This window comes from Cryptomeria japonica, chromosome 6 (genome assembly GCF_030272615.1).
Source record: "Cryptomeria japonica chromosome 6, Sugi_1.0, whole genome shotgun sequence".
In the NCBI taxonomy this organism is placed as follows: domain Eukaryota; kingdom Viridiplantae; phylum Streptophyta; class Pinopsida; order Cupressales; family Cupressaceae; genus Cryptomeria; species Cryptomeria japonica.
Window position 1 is genome coordinate 1,604,474 of NC_081410.1, and position 21,114 is coordinate 1,625,587.

The 21,114-nt window shown below is 38.3% G+C and overlaps 1 protein-coding gene across 2 annotated transcripts in view; it reads left to right on the top strand.

Moving 5' to 3' along the window:
• Positions 1 to 9,550, top strand: part of LOC131077543 (IQ domain-containing protein IQM3) — a 49,712-nt gene extending 40,162 nt beyond the window's left edge. For both annotated transcript variants that reach the window (XM_058015057.2, XM_058015056.2), the window contains one exon: positions 8,689 to 9,550. In XM_058015057.2, the coding sequence (XP_057871040.1) occupies positions 8,689 to 9,309 (621 nt within the window). In that variant the 3' untranslated portion in view covers positions 9,310 to 9,550. The remainder of the gene's footprint in view (positions 1 to 8,688) is intronic.
• Positions 9,551 to 21,114: the final 11,564 nt, after the last annotated feature.

Consider the following 21,114-nt stretch of genomic DNA (forward strand, 5'->3'; position numbering starts at 1 on the left):
ATTGGAGAGAAAACCAACAAAACTTAAAAATAAAAAATGCAAAATAAATTAAAGGATGTTAAGTGCTAAAATCTACAATACAAATGTTAAAAGTAAAAAGTAAAAAAAGCTTAGTTGTGATAGAATCTTGATTGTAAGAGGTTGGAGGAACATATAATCTTGACCATGGAGGTACCACCATGTAGTAGCATCCATTTTGGATTGGTCATTAATATCACAAGGACTATGATTTCTTCCTAATATAAACAAGCCAAACTTTCTCCTAACACTTTCCACCAGTTCAGGATCTGTTAAGAGTCTAGCGAATGCCCGTTTGTACCTAATAGCAACTTCAAAATCTCTATATGGGGAGTTCTCCTTGGCAAAGAAAGTACATCATTGCTATAGTACCTGGGAGATAATGCGTGTGCAAGGAGGTGCAGTGGTGTGGTCATCTTGTTCCAATGATGAAGAATGATTTTTTCCACCCTCTTGAAAAATATTTCTTCAAGGTCATTCTCTTTGTTTTGCTATTATGACTTTGATTTTTGCTATCATGGTGTCTATGCCATCATAAAATTCCCCTAAACATGTTGTATCTGTATCGGCAAACCTGATCATACTCATGATAGGCTCGATAAAATTCAAGACATTCTACACGATCCCACAAATTGTCATCCAGGATCAATGACTTAACCTTTTGGGCCCTTTCTCAATTTGATTGCTTCCAAACACCCCATTGGTTACTAATAACCACAACAATCAATGCCTGTTTTACCTTCAAAAGTCATCTCATCACTATTGTATGTGATGCAAATCGGGTCTCAACAACTTAGGTTCATGTAAAAAATATGTCAATAACATATTAAAAAATATTATATATGTTGAACACAATGTACCACTGAGAGGGGGGGGTGAATCAGTGGTTCCTAAAAATCTTTTCTCTTTAAATCAAGCTTTGAGTATCGGTTAACAACCTAAACACTAAGCAATCAAACCGGTAAGATATGAGAGGATATCAAAAGAGGCAAACACACAAAATAACCCACAACACCAGATGTACGGGGAAAACCCTATATGGGAAAAACCTCGGTGAGAAATGCTGCTGGAGTCTATTGCTCCAATCCAACCTCACAAAGAAACAACAGGTTACAAATGATTTAGGGCACCAACCCAAGGAGCACCAACCCCTGCACCAAGCACCAACTCAGTGTAATACAATGAAATACAATTTTAATGCAATGATAGAACCTAGTTGCAAATGAGTTCTGCAACACCCGATCAACTAATGTCTGTCGGTTATCACCTTCCTCTATTTCACTAGTCCTTCTACTGCCGGTTATCAGATTGCTCTCTCTGATCTCTTACTGATTACTCTCTGCCTCTCTTCTCTTTCTCAAAATCTCACCCTACACAGTATCACACTTGGATGCCTTCCTAACCATTCAATCTCTACCGGTACGCTTGACTGTTAAGATTATAACAATTTACCTGTTACTTTGTCTTTGCCAGTTAGAACCTCTCACCTGTTCAGCCTGCTAACTCCACACTCTAACTCTCTGTGAAAGAACTCTCAGGCAGATAGTCTCTCTTCTTGCTCAAGCTCTCTTCTTACTCTCAACTCGCATCCAACATCAACATCTTTAGTCTCGATTTCACATATTTATATGTGAGGGTTCCCACCAAAAGCAACATTCAAACGGTGGCGTGCTAGGGTTTTCCTCTACCAACTCAATCCGTATCGAATCTGATCGGATCTGCTTTTCTGAAATGATGATCAACATTATGTCAATCAACATCGCCATATCCTTGCCTTCCAATGCACGTTTTCTATTTTTAGATGTCTGCAACATGCTTTTCGACCTTTCTTTGTACATCACCATTAATGCTTCAGTTGTTTCCTTCGACCAGCAACCACAAGGATCAGATTGTCTTGCAGATTCAGATCAATGATCTTGCCTCTCTGTCTTCCTCGAGCCGCAACATCCTGCCATCGTTCCATGATTTGCAGGTTCTTCATTAATGCTGACCTTCTCGTCAAACTACCATGTCGATGAATACTTCACCAACCTCTGCGTGCTCGCCAACTGGTGTCCACCTGTCATCCTTGTCGACATCCACCTATGCTCAGATTGCAAAGTTGGTTTGACATCCTTAACCGACCGAGACATACTATTGGTTCAACTCACCTTACCGGTATAACCTAACTTCACCGGTGGACCTTCATACCTGCTGACCTCTTCTATGTTGGTGGATCCACTTGGCCTTCCATCAAACATGTTGGTCCATCCACTGAATCCATTTACCGATTGCATTATACTTCTCTTTGTCTACCGGTGATCACATCCCTCCGTTCTTCTTTGCTTCTTTGCTTGCTTGCCGGTGGTCCCGCTTTACCGGTAGGTGCGACACTTCATGTGTACCGGTAACATACCTTTTCTGTCTACTTGCACACTCCATCCTTCATACCGGTTGACATCACTATTTACTTCACCCATACTGGTCACCACTACTTACTCACCGGTGACTATTCCATACCGGTTGATATCAATGACAACATAATGCCAACAATATACATATTAAACATGGTATAAATAAAATTACATAGATAAATTAAATTTACCCTCAAGGATTCCGAATTCGAGAAACTCTTGGAAGTGGCTTGTGACATATGGTGGTTTGTCACAAACATTTGGATCTTATCACCCTCTTGGTATATTCCTTCGCCGACTCCATTTGAGTGCCAATTGCTTGCATGACCAAGTTAAGGGAGTGTACGGTGCATGGTGTCCAAAAAATGTGCTCATATCTTTGCTCAACCAAAGCATTTGCAGCCTTGCAAACCTTTGCATTGTCTGTAATGACTTGGACAACATTTTCATGACCCACCATCTCTATGGAATCAAAGAAGATTTTGGAAATGAACTCTGCATCTTTGAGTTGCCCCTCACAATCAATTGCCCTCAAAAACATTGCCCCTTTGGGGGACACTGCAATAACATTTATTAATGGATGGTTTTTGCAATCTTTCCATCCATCAGAAACAATTGAAACACCCGATTCAACCCAAGAATCTCTAATCGGTTTGAGTGATGTCTTTACAAAATTCTTCTCTCTTGGCAATAAGGTGGTGCACACCTTTTCATACCCTGGACTTGTGAAAGTAGAAGGAGCACTATTGATTGCCGCCACCATCTCCCACCAATATGGTGGTTTCACCAAGTTGAAAGGAAGACCGTTGGCATAGATGCAACATGCAATTTTTCGCTCTGCAATATCTCTTGCTTCCATTTTAAATGCCATGTCCAATGGGCCTCTTTTGCGGGAAAGATTGAGATTTTCTACTTATCTTGCATAGAGGGCATCTCCAAGAAAGGATGTTGGGAGGACTTTATTGGTAGTGGATATCTTTGGGTAAAGTCAGTTGGTTTTTTGCTTGCAGATGGATTAGCTCTTAGTTTTTCTCTTTGTAGAGCTTGATCAACTTCTTCTTGTTCTCTAATGAATCCTGCCATTTGTGTGGCAGACAACCCCTGCTGATTTGGCTCTTCACACATAATAATCCCTTTCCAAACAGGGCCACAAAAGTGACGTCTCACTCAATAATGCAAGCACCTATAATTGGTTTTACAGAAATTACAATTCCATTCATATCCCCCACCTCCTGGAAGTTGTTGAAGCATTGTAGTATAATTCCATAAAGGATATCCTCTATTAATTTTAAATTTTTGGTTGAGTCTTGTAACCCCCACCCATTGAATTGGAACTGGTTGCCATTTTTTTGTTATTATAAGAAATTACACATTTTGAAATTAGAAAAAAATAAAAATAAATGCAAGATTACACAATGTAAAAGCTAATGAAAGTATGAAAAACATCATAAGAAATATTAGAACTTGTTTCTCTTTTTTAAAAAAAATTTAGAAAAAAAAACTTGAAAAAATTCATTAAAAGACCAAGGCTTAAATGCTTACCTTAGATGATTGAATCTCCTTTGTGCAAGCTCTCCTCCTTCCTCAAACACTCCAGGAACTATCTCCTTCAAAAATAATCACCCGCCCTTCAAAATGCCACAATGAAAAAAAAAGAGAGAATGAAATGAGCAAATTTAGGTTGAAATGATGTTATAGGGGGCAGATTAGGGTTTTATTGTAAAGAAAAAGTAAAAGAAGTATTTTTTAATTTTTAAGTCACTTTTTAAGTGACTCTGGTGGCTCAGCCTGAGTTCGCACCTTGGTTCATCTGGGTGTGTCCCAGGGGCCCTGGGTTTGCTGTGGGTCCGCATTCACCAATGCACAGTGAACCCAGGGCCCTTGGGGTGCACCTAGGCCACACTCGTGTGTACCCTGGCGCGGACCTGCACCTGCACAAACCTGATCCAGATATGGCAGGCCTTCTGCACGAACCTGGTAACTTAGTCCCAAGATAATCAGAGTTGTAAATGTGACATAACCAATGCTTTCCGCACTATTTTTACCCTTTTTAATGGTTAAATTGGTGGCAAATTGAAGCAAGGGTCTTTTTAGGGTTGAAAGGGCCTTTCTCAAATTTTTGTAGAGAGTGAAGGGCATGTAAAATGGTCTTATGGAGTTTCAATAGAATCTATGTTTGGATTTTCAGAATGAGAAGAATGGTTTATTCTGTTTACTTCAATTTCTTCACATTGTCATCTGGGTGTGTCCCAGGGGCCCTGGGTTCGCTGTGGGTCCCCATTCACTAACACACAGTGAACACAGGGCCCTTGGGGTGCACCTAGGCCACACTCGTGTGTACCCTGGCGCGGACCCGCACCTGCACAAACCTGATCCAGATGTGTCAGGCCTTCTGAACGAACCTGGTAACTTAGTCCCAAGATAATCAGAGTTGTAAATGTGACATAACCAATGCTTTCTGCACTTTGTATTTTTACCCTTTTTAATGGTTAAATTGGTGGCAAATTGAAGCAAGGGTCTTTTTAAGGTTGAAAGGGCCTTTCTCAAATTTTTGAAGAGAGTGAAGGGCATGTAAAGTGGTCTTATGGAGTTTCAATAGAATCTGTGTTTGGATTTTCAGAATGAGAAGAATGGTTTATTCTGTTTACTTCAATTTCTTCACATTGTCATCTTTGCTGCTAGTATTCATTTTGTGGTGTTTTATTTATCTCAACAAATTGAAACCAAAACATTATAAACTAATAACAATTCCTCTGTAACAAGCTAAAAGATGGGTAAAATAGCAGACCTTGATGCAATGGTTGCAGCTGAATCAACTGATGTCTTCTAAAGCTTCTTTGAATCTTTCATTTGTAAGTTTTTAACTTGTTTGTAAATAGTGATAAAATCTTTCAAGTCATTGCTGCATATAGCCTTTAAAATTTCTTGATTGTTTCAAGCTTTAACTTAGGGAGCTAGGCTTATTTTGTTATTCATTGTAAACAATGTAAAGTTTGCAACTTGAGTGTCATATGGAGAGGCATCCCCACTCGTCAAACCTTGCCCTTGTAAGTCTAAAAATTAAACCATGATATTGATATCAAATATTTTCTCCAGTGAATGGTGTAGTCTCTAGTAGTAACATGGTCAATAAAACTTAAAACATAATGTATCTTTTCTTTTTGCGCATTAGGGCAAATAAGGGGCATGGGAGGGTTTGTGAGACCCACACACCTTTTCAATCGAATAACTGTTGGCCTCAAGTCCTTTTTTTATCTAAATGTTGAAATATTATGTCTTTACTGTAGGGGGCACTTGACCATCCCTTGGATGATTGAGGGGCATCTGAGACATTACCGGCCACCTTGGGGATGGTTAGGTGTCCCCTTAAAATTTCTCATTGTCCTAAAATTTTGGGATGCGCTTCGAGATGTTTCTTGGTTTTTGCAGTTTGGGAGGGGGGGTGAGGGATGTCAAGGGGACGTCCTCTAATGTCCCGCCGTCCTCGAATGCCCAAGGGGATGGAGATGAGTGTTTGACGGGTGGGGACGTGTGCCCATGTAACATAGGAAAAAATCATGGTAACTAGGAGATACGTCTCCCACCACCTGAGATGTGTCTCGGAGTTGGAGACACGTCTTTGGTATCGTCCCAACGCACATGGTTCTTTTAGCTGCCGTCTTGAGCTGTCTCCTAAGTCTCCTGACCAGAAATTGATGTCTCTCACCAAAAAACTTTGGGCAAAATGTGTTAAAAGATACAAAAAGGAAGGCAAATAAATAAAATAAGCCTACATAATGTTTCATGCTGATATTTTTGGATGATACAAAAATCCATGCAAAGTTATAGTAATCGGATCTACTGACAGTGTAGACTTTTTGAGAGGGGCATAAACATTTGTATGATTGATTTCCTGTCATTGTAATGGTATAAAGATAAACTGCCTTTACTATTTACTGTTCTTGTATGATTGATTTACTGTTTTTGTTTTCAAAGTTCTCTATCATGATATTTTCTGAAAATTATTAAATTATTTTTTTAAAAATGGCATCTTCAAGTATCCTAGTCTTCTATTTATAAAAAATAGCCGTACTGGTACAGGGTACCAGTTTCTGGCATCTCCAAGTACCCCCTTCTCCTGGTGACTATGGCAAGAATAGATGGATTGAGTCATTCACATATATTCTTCTTGATTCATCTTCTTTCTTTCTTTTTACCTCTCGTTTCAGTTTTCCTCTGTAAAATTATAGAGTGCAAATGATGAAACCATAAAATGCACGTGGCTAAGATATTTGGGTCTTACAGTGCAAATTTCTAGGATAGGGGGCCTTGCAGACCCCTCATAAAGGCTCTAGGTTATTTACTTTAGTTTCAAGACTTTGTTGGTACTTATTGTTTTTTGACAGGCAGGAGATGGTCTGATGCCCCCAGGATGCCAGAGGACCATTTGGGGTGACAGATCATCCCCAAATAACAGTTTGCAAAGAGGACACCTTTAGGAATGCTCTCTAAATTGGGGGATGTCACAATTTTTTATAAAATAAATTGGGATGGGAATGGCATATCACATTTCTGTCTCCATGTTCCAAAGACATCCTCAAGTTGGGGACGTCTAGCTATTCCCAGGTATGTGTCTCTGTACACTGATTACTTCCTAGTTACATGTTCACCTAAGCTCTACAGTCCTCAACACCCTAATAACTTTATATAGATCATTATTTCTCCAAGTATCACCTTCCCTTCTTAACATATACGGTGCCCCATCACATCATGTATGAAGGGAACAATCCAACCAAGGTACCAAATATTCTTCCCTTGGAGGAGAATGTTCATGAGCCTCTGTGATGCAAAAAAGTTGATCAATGTTTTAGACTTCATTGGGATTTGTATGTAGTTGGCACCTGCATGCCTTCTCCTTTCGTAAAAGAAAATAGATCGACCCACTACAAAAATAAAACGCTTTCCAGCTGTTAATTCTTCACATCCATCAAAAAAATCAGAAATGAATAAAGGAACATTAATTTTCTGACGTGTATTCCACCAGCAGCTGCCTTTCAAAACAGGTGAAAACTAGGGAATAAAGACTCTACCGTTTGCTGCCCAAAATAAAGGTTGAATCCCAAAATAAGACTGGAATGAAACGGTTATGCCCCTGCATCACAGACATTCGTAGGACAAAGAGTGCATATAATAATAAAATGCTATTTTTCAGGTTATCTATTTTGCAGAATGCTAATATCTCTGAAGATAATCGAGAATGCATATAATAATAAAATTCCATTTTTCAGTTTACCTTGTATGCAGAGTGCTAATATTCCCGTATATATCCAAAATGTATATAATGGTTAAATTCCATTTTTCAGATTATTTTGTTTGCAGAGTGCTAATATCCCTGAAGATATCCAGAATTTGGATTTAAAACATAGGACAATAATTTTTTTCATATGCAGATAATTCTAGAAACTTCCGATGAATAATTAACTTGCTTGAGTCCAGGATGTGCTTCTTGAACTTCCCTTCAGTCAAAGAAGCCTCTGTTCATTTTACTTGTCTTAAGACATCTCGGTGCACTTTGCTTTTACATTGTTTTAAAAGTTAGGTGTTTCAAAACTTGTCAGAGAATTATGTATGGAACAGAACAGGGGAAGCACTGAAAACTATTTATTCTTCTGTTTAGAATGTCGCCCATCTTTTAAACTTTTCATGGAGTGTTAATTATATTAAATGCCCTTTTTCAGTTTGTAATGAAGTAATTCGGTGACGGGAAATTCTGTTTCTCAAAAGCGGATTCAGCAGAATAAATTAAATTTTTAGCATGTGTTTTCAGTACTGCCCTTGTTCTTTTCCATACATAACTGTCCTCAGTAGACCACTCGAACTAACAACTTTAACACTTAGCACTTAGTCTATCAGCATTTGTCTGCTGTAAGATTTTATGCACTACTTTCCAACAGCTAAAACATTAACAGTTAAGAAATAATTTTTTGAATTCTATCACAGCATGAAGGCAGGAATATTGATACAATACTCACTAGCATGGAATATCATACAGCTGTGTAATATGATTGCTATTTTATCAGTTTATATTATTTGTAGAAGGTAATATGTTAATTAGATCCTGGAGAAAACAGCCATTTTTTTTTCCCGTTCCACTATCTTCAATCTTATAGAGTTGAATATCTGTAACTTGGTGTATGAAATAATAGTTCCTTTTGCCCGGCATTTTAACCGTGTTATTTAATGGCAAGTCATTGTCTTTTACAATTGTTCTGAAGCTGAAGTGGTAACCATTTTTCAGATGACAAGTTACGAGGAACAATCAACTGAACTGGAAAGTTTTTCCAGAAATGGGCATGCAGCAAACTCAGAAGTATGTAGGAAAGAGCAGTCGTCGTGCGAAAATGGGGAAGAAAATTCTGAAGGTACACATGCAGTCAGTAATGGTTCGCACACTGATGTTAGTTTAATACTCCATAATTGGGTGGATGTAAGTGCAACATCCAAAAGCAATAAAAACAAGAGACTCCAAGATCATACAGTGAGCCTAGTTGCTGAGGGTAAGGAAGAAATGGAAAAATGTCCAGATCTGCAAAAGAGTCAAGATAATGTTTATTATAAAAGAAGCCTTTCAAGCAAGGAAATTGAAAATCAACTTACAGAAATCCCTCGTAAAAAATTACTTGAAAAGCTTAGTTCTCAAAAATCATCAAAGTCATTTCAGCTTGGAAAACGGTTATCTCGTAAGTGGTCAACTGGAACTGGTCCTCGAATAGGATGTATTGCAGATCTTCCCCCAGAACTTCGATTCCAGGCATTACAGCAAGTAAATTTATCACCCAGAGTCATGCGTCTAACTTCTCCAAAAGATCACTCCTCAGATTTGTATCACTGTGGTTCGTCTCCTAGAGGTTCTATGTAGGAAGTGATCTAATTATCAGCTTGGCAACTGCTGCCAATTATGTTTGGTTTGATTGAGTATACACAACTTTAGTATGATATAAGTACTATTTTTAGTGTAATTATCAGGGTGAGTTTTGTAAGCTTTCTTTTAGTATAATATGATTTGAACTCATTAATAGCTTCAAATAGGTTGTGTAATGATTGGCAGAAACTTACGTTATTGAATGATAATATGCATTTGCTTGTAGTGGAAGCTTGCCTCTAAAATAATCAGCTGATTTCTTTATCTATCAAGAAGATAATTCAAACGCTTTTGCCTATAATTGTTTTTTACAAAATAAAATAAAATATTATTTTAATGATAATTAAAAATATTTTAGTATAATACATTCCATTTAATTCTACCCACTTCCTATTTACATCAATTTAATCTAAAATTAATCATTTTATTTTACAATGTACAAAATTTTATTAAAATGATTAAATTTAAATTAAAAAAACAAATTAATAGATTGACGGTGGAATGTCCAATGTAAGATGAATATTCATTTCATCTTAATGCGACTGTTTTCATTCTTCTGGCATGGTTAATTTATATATAAGTGATTTCATTTTTTTTAATATTATTAAGATGTGTAGTGGAAGAAGTTTTATATATTCAACATCATTGATATTATAAATTTGTTTGATTTCAGATTTTTTAAAGCTACTTTATTAATGATAAGTTTTGTTGTATTAGATTGTTTAATTTTCTTTCAATTGAGTTTTTTAGTTTTATTCAGATTTATAATGTTGGAAAAGTAATTTTGATCAATTAAATTAAAATTAATAATATTTTTTTTAGTATTATAATTTTATTTTATTTATATTTTTGGGTGATAGGGCTCAATTTTTTAAGAAAGAAAGATAAAATTATGAAGTCCAATAAAGTAACAAAGAAGTGTAAGGACTAACAACATTAAGATTGTTAAGCAATAAGATTGCACAACATTGATAATCACATTGACTATTGCATTTTCATTAGAATCACAATCAACCTAAAATATTTTGTAAAAATTAGGTAATGCTAACAATCACTACTCTATTATCTTTTGCTTTAGTGGTTCAAAACTCTTTTATGCTCCTAACATCCACTCCAACTCTTTCTTATTACCCTCATTATTTTTGTCAATAGTATATAGATGGCATTACAAGTCCTAATGAACTTCATGCAAAAACTTTCCAATTCATGAAAAGATCTAAGCTCTCTGATATCTTATCAATAAGTAAATCTTTTCTTGAATTGGACAGTTTCTACATGAAGTTCATTAGGACTTTCAATGCCATCTATTGACACAAATAATGAGGGGGGAATTAGAAAGAATTTAAGTGGATGTCAGGAGCATAAATGAGTTTTATACCATTGAAGCAAAAGGTAATGGATTAGTCATTGTTAGCGTTACCGAATTTTTACAAAGTATTTTAGGTTGATTGTAATGTTAATGAAAGTGTGATAGTTAACATAATGATAAATGTTGTGCATCGATAATCAAACATTACAATATTTGAGTTGCAAAGGAAAGTTGAATCAAAGACACATGATATGGGTAGAGTTCATGTATAGTTATAACATTTGTGTTGAAGCATAGGAGTGGCAAATCTAACAAGGTTGTAGATGCATTGAGTAGAAGGAGGAACTTATTCAGATAAATGATAGTAGTAGTAGTAATGGATTTTGAAGAACTCAAACAAATGTAGGAAGATAACCTAGACTTTGTTGAAGCCGAGAAAGCAAGTAGGGAGCCAATTGAAATAGATGTAAGTAATTGGATTATTTCATTTAGGATGGCATGCTATTCAAAGGAAGTCAATTATGTATTATTGGAAGCTTATTGAGGCAAAACGTGACCAAGGAGAAACATGGTGGTGAATTAGTAAGAAATTTTGACATTGATAAGATAATGGATTTGGTAATTGTGCACTATTTTTAGCCTCAAGTACTTGAGGATGTAAGGAGGTTTGTTCAAAAGTGCATTATTTGTGAAGTTGCAAAGATGAGTAATCAAAATATCGGATTGTATCAACCTTTAACAATACTAGAGAGAACTTGGGAGGACATTAGCATGGACTTCATATTATGGTTTCCAAGAAACACAAAGAACACATGATTATATGTTTTTAGTAGTAGGTAATTTTTTCTAAGAATGTGCATGTCTTTCTTTGTGAGAAGGCACAACGCTGTACATTTTTTTTTATCTATTTTCATGGAGATTGTGAGATTGCATGGATTGTAATGGATCATAGTTTCAATTAGAGACATAAAGTTCATAGGTAAGTTTTGAAGCACCATGGAAAAAGATGATGAAAAAATTAAAAAATAGTTGAACATTTAACCCATAGATAGATGGACACACAACAATGGTAAACATGAGTTTAGGCAACTTGTTGTAGTGATTAGGAGAAGATAAGTTAGGAAATTAGGATATAATTCTATCACAGTTTAGGCAACTTGTTGCAATGATTAGTAGAAGATAAGTTAGGAAATTGGGATATAATTCTACCGTAAGTAGAGTTTGTATACAACAAATTAGCAAATAGAAGCACACGAAAGACACCATTTGAAATTATGACTGGATTATGGCCTAGAATAGTAGGGAAGCTTAGGGATATCAATAAAGAAAATCAAAGGAGTGCAAAGGTAGAAGAATTTGTAAGGTACAAAGATAGTATACTATTAGGTCAGAGAACAATTAGACACAATGAACAAGTACAATAGGTAGGCAGATGACAAGTGGAGACAGAAATATTTCTAGTAGGCATAGATGACAAGTTGAAAATGAGAAAATTTGGCCCATATAAGTTTCTCAAGAAGTTTGGTTTGGGAAACATTGCTTATGACGTTGAGTTACTAGAAGCTCTTGGTATATCTCATATGTCTAACATAAAAAATCTTCATTAGTACCATAAATGCCAATCAAATAACAAAAACCATGGAACTTTACATACAAAAATAGCCACCACAAAAACCATAGAAACAAATAGAGAAGATCTTGGCTAACATAATTAGATGTGACACTAAAAATATGTATTATAAAGAATACTTGGTTAAGTGGAAGGGAAGACAACGTAAGACTCATTATGGATCTCACAAGAACGGATTAATTCGCTTGCTAGAATAAGCTAGAATCGAGTCAAGTCAAGCAATAAATTTGGGTAATTCATTAATGCACCCCATAGAATTGTAGGGAATCCATGAATTAATTAACCCGCTTGAGTAAGCTAGATTAAGCTAGAATATACTAGTCCTTCTCCACTTATAGTTACTAGAATAAGTCCTGCTTACTTTCCACTCACTATATTAATCAACCTACTAGAATAAGCTAGAATAATCATGCATGCAAGGTGGGGGGAATGTGTGCAGATGTTTGGGGGGTTATATTGCCACCAACCCACCCACCCTTGGCCCCATGAATCCTGGGAATTTCCCATAGTTCGTTTGGGTGGACATAACTTCTAGATGATTTTAATGTACCAATTGAACATGTTTCCACATGTTGCTCTATGGCTTGGGCAAAGATTTAGTGAGTCATTGAGATTTTTCCCTTCTCCCCAACCCCCTTTTGTCTTCCCACCCACCTTGGCTAGGTGAAATTCCTTGGATTTCCTCTAGAATTTGCAAATTGCAAGATTCACTTTTCAAACAACCTTGGGTGCTTATTGCATGTGCATCCTACTATATATTACCATATTTTCACTGCATAATTTATCATTCAATCTTGTGATAGATAATCAAAGTTAAGTAATAACTTACGTTTACACTATATCTAGAGGTAATGAATTTGAATCAAACTGTCGAAAGCTATCATTGATAAAAGATCACAGTTCAAAATAGTTAACACCCAGTTCACCATGTGAGGTTTGTGGCACCACCTAGAGACTTGTCATATTAAATCCAACATATTGTAAGGTAGTATGCGACCAAAGAGATCTCCAATCAAAACAACATTGTGTTTCTTCAACACCTAATGCTTCATCTCTAGATTTTGACTGATCTACATGTTTCACAAGACATCGAGATTTAGAGCACCTTGCAAGTGATGTAGATCATTCCTAAAGCTTGGAGTTGATATATAATCACATCTGGAATCATTTGGAGAACAACTAACTATTGTAGAAGACATGAATCAATAATCAATCTTAGGAGGACATTAGTTAACAAAGTCATAGAGTGAGAGTGATAATAGTTTTTATTATATCTTTGCATATAAGCTTGTAATCTATATGTCGTAGTTTAGTGATCCATTTGCAATCTTTTTGTGATTGTGAATCAATGTGAAATTGTTTTTTGTTCAATTTTTTCTCTATTAACTCTAATTTGCATGAATGAACAATCTTGTAACAATCGCTCCTCAATTGCTACTAATTTTTTCACAAGTAGCAACTTAATTGACCAAGCTTCTTGTTTTAGCTTAGAAATGTTGAATTCATTATTTCTTCAATCACCATAGTGGTGGCAAATCTATGCCACCACATTATACTTAACTTAAAGGTGGTAATCTCTTAAGGTTAGCCCCCTCCCCCCCCCCCCCCCCTCTTTAAACCTATTCCTATGCATTAATGGTTCATTCATGACGGCCTTACGTATGCATCCTCTCATGGGAATTAGAGGCTTCATAGTTCGCCCTTGAATATTAGAGGAAGTTCATTCTCTCATGTCGTATGAGATCTTTGATATCTCTTTAATCCCTAATTATTAATTAACTGCAATCTATTAACTTAGTACCATTACAACCTCTTCATGGACAACCTCTTTCAACCCTCTCACTGAACCACTTAACGTGCGTCCAGTTTGGGTTCGGCTCATCAATCTCCCTCTTCATTTTTGGGAGCACTCTTACTATGAGGCGATCGACAACTCTATTGGTCGTTTCCTGAAGGTCGATGATGCTACGTCCTCAATGGAACACACTACCTTTGCCCGCATTCTTGTTGATTTCGACATCTCTGCTCCTCTCCCGGGTGATGTGGTTCTTATGGTGGGGGATAGGCCTTGGTCACAACTACTGGATTTTGAAGGCCTCCCCTTTTGCTGCAGAAGATGTTTCTCTACTGGCCATCTTGCTTTGGGTTGCTCTTCTCCACAACACAAAGGGGTTTCTACCTAGTGGAAGAATGCTACTGCTGACCACTTAACAGTTATTGCTACACATTCTGCGTCTGCTGGCTCCTCCCATGAGGATGATGTCGTGCCCCCCACAACTCTTGTTGCTCCTACTGATGTTTTTGTGGCTTCGTCTCTGGAGGTCCCCACTTCTGCTTCTCCTGTCCTGCAGCCCTCCCCTACTGCTGGATCTGCTTCTGCTTCTACTGTTCTGCCACAACCTGCTGCTATTGCTATTCTGTAGCCCCCTACGACCCTCTTCCAACCTTCTGCTGTCACCGATGTTGTTGACCCTGCGGGGGCCCTTCCGGTGGATGTTAGCATTGCTTGGTCTGTGGTTGCTCTCAAGCATAAGGGGAAATATTTTCCCCTGCCCCATACCCCCCCTCGTGGGGGTTTGGGTGGCCTGTTCCCCCCTTGAGTGGGGTTTGTTCCCTGATTGTTTAGGTTCCTATGTTTGTTCCTTTCCGCCTTTGGGCTGTGGTTCTCTTCCAACATCATCTCTCTTGATGTTGCTTTTTGTTAAGGGTCAACACCCTAGTTAATGCTGCTTTTTTAATCAAAACTTAGTACCATTACAATACAAGATAACCATTTTCCATTAGATAATGTACAAACATAGACAATTAAGTAGAGGTGATATCCTTCCATAATTCTCCAATTCCATAGAGAGCGAGCACACACCAAAAGATTATTGGCTCATACATATCACATATACATATCTCTCCGCACTTTAACATATCTCACATATACGTAGTGACTAGCTTCAACATGCGGCACACATACTTGGTGACTAGCTCTAACATACATCGTATACACAACGATCAACTCCAACGTACATTTCATACATAGTGACTAGATCTAGTGTACGCCATATACATAATAACTAACATATATAGTGAGAGACTAACACATCCACAAGGGCTAACTATCACTTGCCCATAATGCATCCAAAGTAAAAGGAATGTTGATGTATTATGCACTACGTTGTGGGTTACATTCTTTTCCCCAATCTTCTACACCAATGAGAAAGTAGGAACAAGATTCAATGGAACCTATACTACATCGAGTGTCCATCCTCATTGCAACAAAGTCAAGTATACCATTTACACATCAAGATATCCCAAAATTATATTGAGGTGGGTGTAAGGAAAACACAATGCGGAAATGCCTTCCATCGTCTTTAATTCAATGGGGAGAGTAGCATACGTAACTTTCAATTTCAAATTAGAGTCACTAAGATGCACATTGACAAGATAGCAGAGCAAACAAAAGATTCATACATTTATAGAGAGAACACAAAATTTGCATGGGAAAACCCTTACAGGTAAAATACCCACCACCAAAGAAGAATCACTTGTATTACAGTAAAATGCCAATTACATACAAGTTATAGATTAACCTCTCTCAAGTGTATATTACACAGTCTCTGCTTTGGTAGCATACAACTAGATCATGTTCAGATCCAGATTACACAGTTACAGATATTTCTGCAACACAATCTCTTCAGCATCTAACAGAACCATCAACTTCTAACCCAGTCGCCCTCAACATCCGACCATCGAATCAGTCTCCACCGACTTCTGGTCTGCCAGACAACTGTTCGATCTCTCTGACCTCAGTTACAGGTGTTTCTGCAACAAGTCTTCCATACCTCTCCCTTCATTTCTTGTCACAGTCGCAACCGTTTCTTTAGAAGTTTATACCTCTCTGTCAAGAAAACAGTCCGTTTCAGTTACATGGCTCCAATTGTCGAACTTCCTTAGATTGTCGATAACACGCCATGTTATTTCCATCACTTCTTTTGAGTTGTTTCAGTTTCCACCATTCATCAACAGACAACTCGACAAGTCAACATGAGTCCATCACGGTCCGACCTAGTCTTAAAAGACTATCAGCAACTATTCTCATTCAGACCAATCGTTGGCTTCCAATCGAGCTCCTCAAATCTCAGCTCAGACCAATTATCGACTTCAAACTCTACATGAGTCAGTCGTGGTCTCACCAAGACTAATCGACAAGAGTCTCTTCGATACTCTATGGGGTGGTGGGGAGAGCAAGTCTCCTTGCTTCCTCATTACCCCACAGGTCCTTCTAGGAGCCTTCAGATGCCTCATGGGGCGGCGGGGAGAGTGACACCCTCCTTCCTCTGTTATCCCACAACATCACTATTCAACTGTTGTTCATTTTGCATGGTGGCAAGGAGAGTGACACTCTACTTCCTCTGTTATCCTGCAACATCACTATTCGATTGTTGTTCATCGTGTAGGGTGGCGGGGAGAACTTTCTCTACACCCTTCATCTTAATCTTGCACTACACCTGTAGCCATAAGAAAACCCTTGCGGGGTGATGGGAGGGAGACCAAGCCTCCTTACTCTCGCTATCCCGCAAGGTCTCTTGTTTGAACACTGAGTCACGTAGGGTGGTGGGGGGAGAATAAGTCTCCTTCCCGCTATCCTGCAACCCTTACCATCATGACTTTGCCAACTTGTGAGGTTCAATAGAAAAGGCCAAGTTCCTTTTCCCTGTTGTCCTGGAGGACTTCGAGCAGTGGTTAGATAGGTGAAGCATAACACGAGGGTTATCGATCACTTGTCAATAACACGAAAGTTATTTGGTTGCCTAGTTGATCAATAACACGAGCGTTATCAACCCCGAATTGCTGATTCAGAAACCAAGTGCCATCTGTCCGAGATTTGCACCAATGAGTTTGAGACACCCATTCTCAACATTCTCCCACTTGACGAAGAACTTACTGGTATCTCCAAAACATTCAAGACTGAACATCAGCTAGAACAAACAACCAAGATAATTGCTCCCATCCAACTGACAAAACCATGTGATTAGAAGTAACACCCACAACAAGTGTTAGCAATCCAATCTTACATACCACAAAGGTATCCTTCATTAGTAAACTCATACCAATAGCATAATCAACCCATAATCAACAATCATAAGCTCCATGTGCAAATCAGTCGATGAAGACTAAACACATCCATAAACTCCCACTGCATGGGTAATGCCGGACCTGAAAAGGAACCAAAGAAACATACAAAGTCTATCAATCATAACACATATAAGAAGTAACCATGTAGTACCAAGGACCATCCACAAAGATAACCACATCCTACAAACAACACTCCTGCAAGAAACATACTCCTTCTACATACTCCTCTAAGTATCAACTGTGATAAGTAAGATCTCCTTTTCAACCCCAAAATAAGATCAAACTACTACATTTCCCATTTTAGGAAATCAGCCCACTACCATCCCCTATGTTAAGGGAATAATCATGCTATCCATCTCTCACAATGAATCTTCTAGAGTTATCTAACTTCAGCTCAAGATCCACAAATTTGAAAGAAAACATACAACACCTGAGAAACTATGGGCCAAATCTCTCAAGGGATAAACTGTCGAATAGACCAAGAGTGGGGAACGAGAATGCCCCTCCAAGATTCCTAAGTCATCTTGACTCATCCAAGAGAAATCTCCTCATAGATCTCTGTTGAATTCGCATTCAACCAAGATGTAGGCTCATCGAACTTCCAGCAAAAATCTCATCAAGAGTAACCATTTCAACATACATCTCTCATTTCAAGAGAACTATAGCCTCATCTAAGTCTCTATGTATCCATGAGTGCCGACAATTGATTAATCCATGCCAAACTCCAAATGCATCTCTACATTCCCATGAAGTTCTTAGACATATGAACAACACCCCCAAAACAAAGAGAGCTTATCAGACCACAGTCAAAGCTCCAATCTGTAGAATTGGGAACCCATCATGACACCATGATCTTACCATCCCCTCTTAGGAGATCACATGCCCCAAGTGAACATACCATAGTCTCAAGAGCAATGTATCATTCCAGACTCTAAACTAGTATCAAGAGTGCACCGTGACATAATATCAACATACTCTAAACCAACATCACCCATCCTCAAATAGTGTACATGCAAATGTGAAAGACCCTTCTGCAGCAACAGGATCTAAGGCGTCCTCCAAACATTTGCATCACTAAAGAAGATCATTCACCACTCAATGGTGAATACAAAGTCATTGCTAAAGCTCCCACTGCTCCGTGGTACTGAGCTCTCCAAGCATAATGACACACCATCTCCCAAATTTAAAAATCTTCCAAGTCTACACACACGTGTAGTCACACCAAGTGAAACCAAGACCTCCAAACCAAGGAAAAACACTATGCTACAGGATTCCATAAATGACTATCTAGGTACTGATTTATCATCCAACCTCTTATCTCAAAGAAACCACACTAATGCACCAACGACCACAGACAAGGTCAGTTAAAAAATCAACATATGTACTGAATCAGACCTGTGGATATAGACAATCCACTTCCGAGTTATCCCACTGCAACTGAATAGGTGATTAGCCCACACAACCACATAACTCGAAGATCCAATCAACTACATGCAAACTCACTATCACATTAGCTACATGCAAAATGAGATCTCAAAGAGCATATTGATATAGACAATATGACTCTTGTCAATCATGCCCACATTGAGCACCAGAGTCTAAGAATCCATCAAGCACCACCACATAAACGCTCAGTGACTAATCATTGTCAACATCCGCATGCAGAGAAAGCATTTCACCTCCTCTCATTATGCACAAAGCATCCATGTAGCACTGCAACTATCTCATCGAGTAGCAACCTATAATATAGCTCTTCAGCAAAGGCACAAGACTCTTGGTATTCTAAAGCACCTCCATGATCAATCCATGCTAAGCTCCAAAATGCAAGACTACACTATCATGAAGCTCTCCGACTAAAAGACCAAAGCACTCAATATCAAGACTCATCTCTATTGAGATGTCATGTTGACAAGGTAGCAATGAAGGCATTGGGATCACTCCTAGAAGACTCAGTGTCAGAAGCATTCTCCTTCTCCTTCTCCTCACAAGCCTTTCAGATCAAATGACCAATTTGCCCACATTTCTAGCATCTCGCCTTGGACTTCTTTTTTGGAGACTTTGATCTCCCCTATGACTTGGACTTGGAATTCTTGCCCTTCCGCTTACCTTTTCCCATAGATCTTCCCTGCACAACCAGAGCATCCTTGACCATCTCATAAGATTTCCTTCGTGCTTCCTCTGAAAGCAGTGAATAAACCCCCTCTTCTATTTTGAAAGTGGTTGTTATACTTCCAATAGCCATCACTAGATGGTCCCATGTGTATGGGAAGGAACCCAACATAAGCATTCAACGATCCTCATCCTCAATCTTATCTCCCACAAAAGTTAACTATGCAATGATCATGTTGATTTCATTTAAATGATCTTCTACTGATGTCCCTTCGCTCGTCTTCAAGGAGTATAACTTCTTCCTCAGGAACAACTTATTTACCAGAGACTTTCCCTGATAAATATCACCAAGTTTCTTCCACAAAGAAGTTGATGTCTTCTCCTCATGAACATTCAAGACAACAGAATCCTCAAGGCATAATCTGATTAGCCCTTTGGCCTTCCTATCTGTGAGGTCCCAATCTTCTTGTTTCATGCTTGGTGGTTTTGATCCAGACAATGCAACCCAAAAGTCTCTAACAACCAACAAGTCTTCCATCTTGAGTTTCCATAACTCGCAGTTCCTGCCATTGAATTTCTCAATGTCCACTCTTCCTGATGTGCTCGCCATCTCAGTCTACAATTTCAAACAAACCTCTACAAAAATCCCACAATAGAATTAACACAAATAGCCCGTTCTGCCCCCAAGGATAACACAACTAACTACTCTGATACCACTTGTAAGGAAAGAACAACGTGGAAACGCCTTCCACCGTGTTTAATTCAATGGGGAGAGTAGCATAGGTAACTTTCAATTTCAAATTATAGTCACTAAGATGCACATTGACAAGATAGTAGAGCAAACAAAAGATTCATACATGCATAGAGAGAACACATAATTTATGTGGGAAAACCCTTACGGGTAAAATACCCACCACCAAAGAAGAATCACTTGTATTACAGTAAAATGCCAATTAAATACAAGTTACAGATCAATCTCTCTTAGGTGTATATTACACAATCTCTACTCTTACAACATACAACCAGATCATGTTCAGACCCAGACTACATAATTACAGATGTTTCTGCAATATAGTCTCTTCAACATCTAACATAACCATCACCTTCCAACCCAGTCGCCCTCAACATCTAACAAAACCATCAACTTCCAACCTAGTCGCCCTCAACATCTAACCATTGAATCAGTCTCCACCGACTTCTGGTCTGCCAGATAATTGTTCGATCTCTCTAATCTTAGTTACATACATTTCTGCAAGAATTCTTCCAGACCTCTCCCTTCAGGTTTCATCACACTCGCCACCATTTCTTTAGAAGTTTATACCTCTCTGTCAAGAAAATGGTTTGTTTCAGTTACATGTCTCCAAGTGTCGAACTTCTTTAGATTGTCGATAACACGCCATGTTATTTCCATCGCTTCCTCTGTGTCATTCCAATTTCCACCAATCATCAACAGACAATTTGGCTGGTCAACATGTGTCCATTGCGGTCCCAGCTAGTCTTAAAAGACTGTCGGCAACTATTCTCATTCGGATCAATCGTTGGCTTCCAATCGAGCTCCTTAGATCCTAACTTAGACCAATTATCGCCTTCCAACTCCACATGAGTCAGCTATGGTCCCACCAAGACT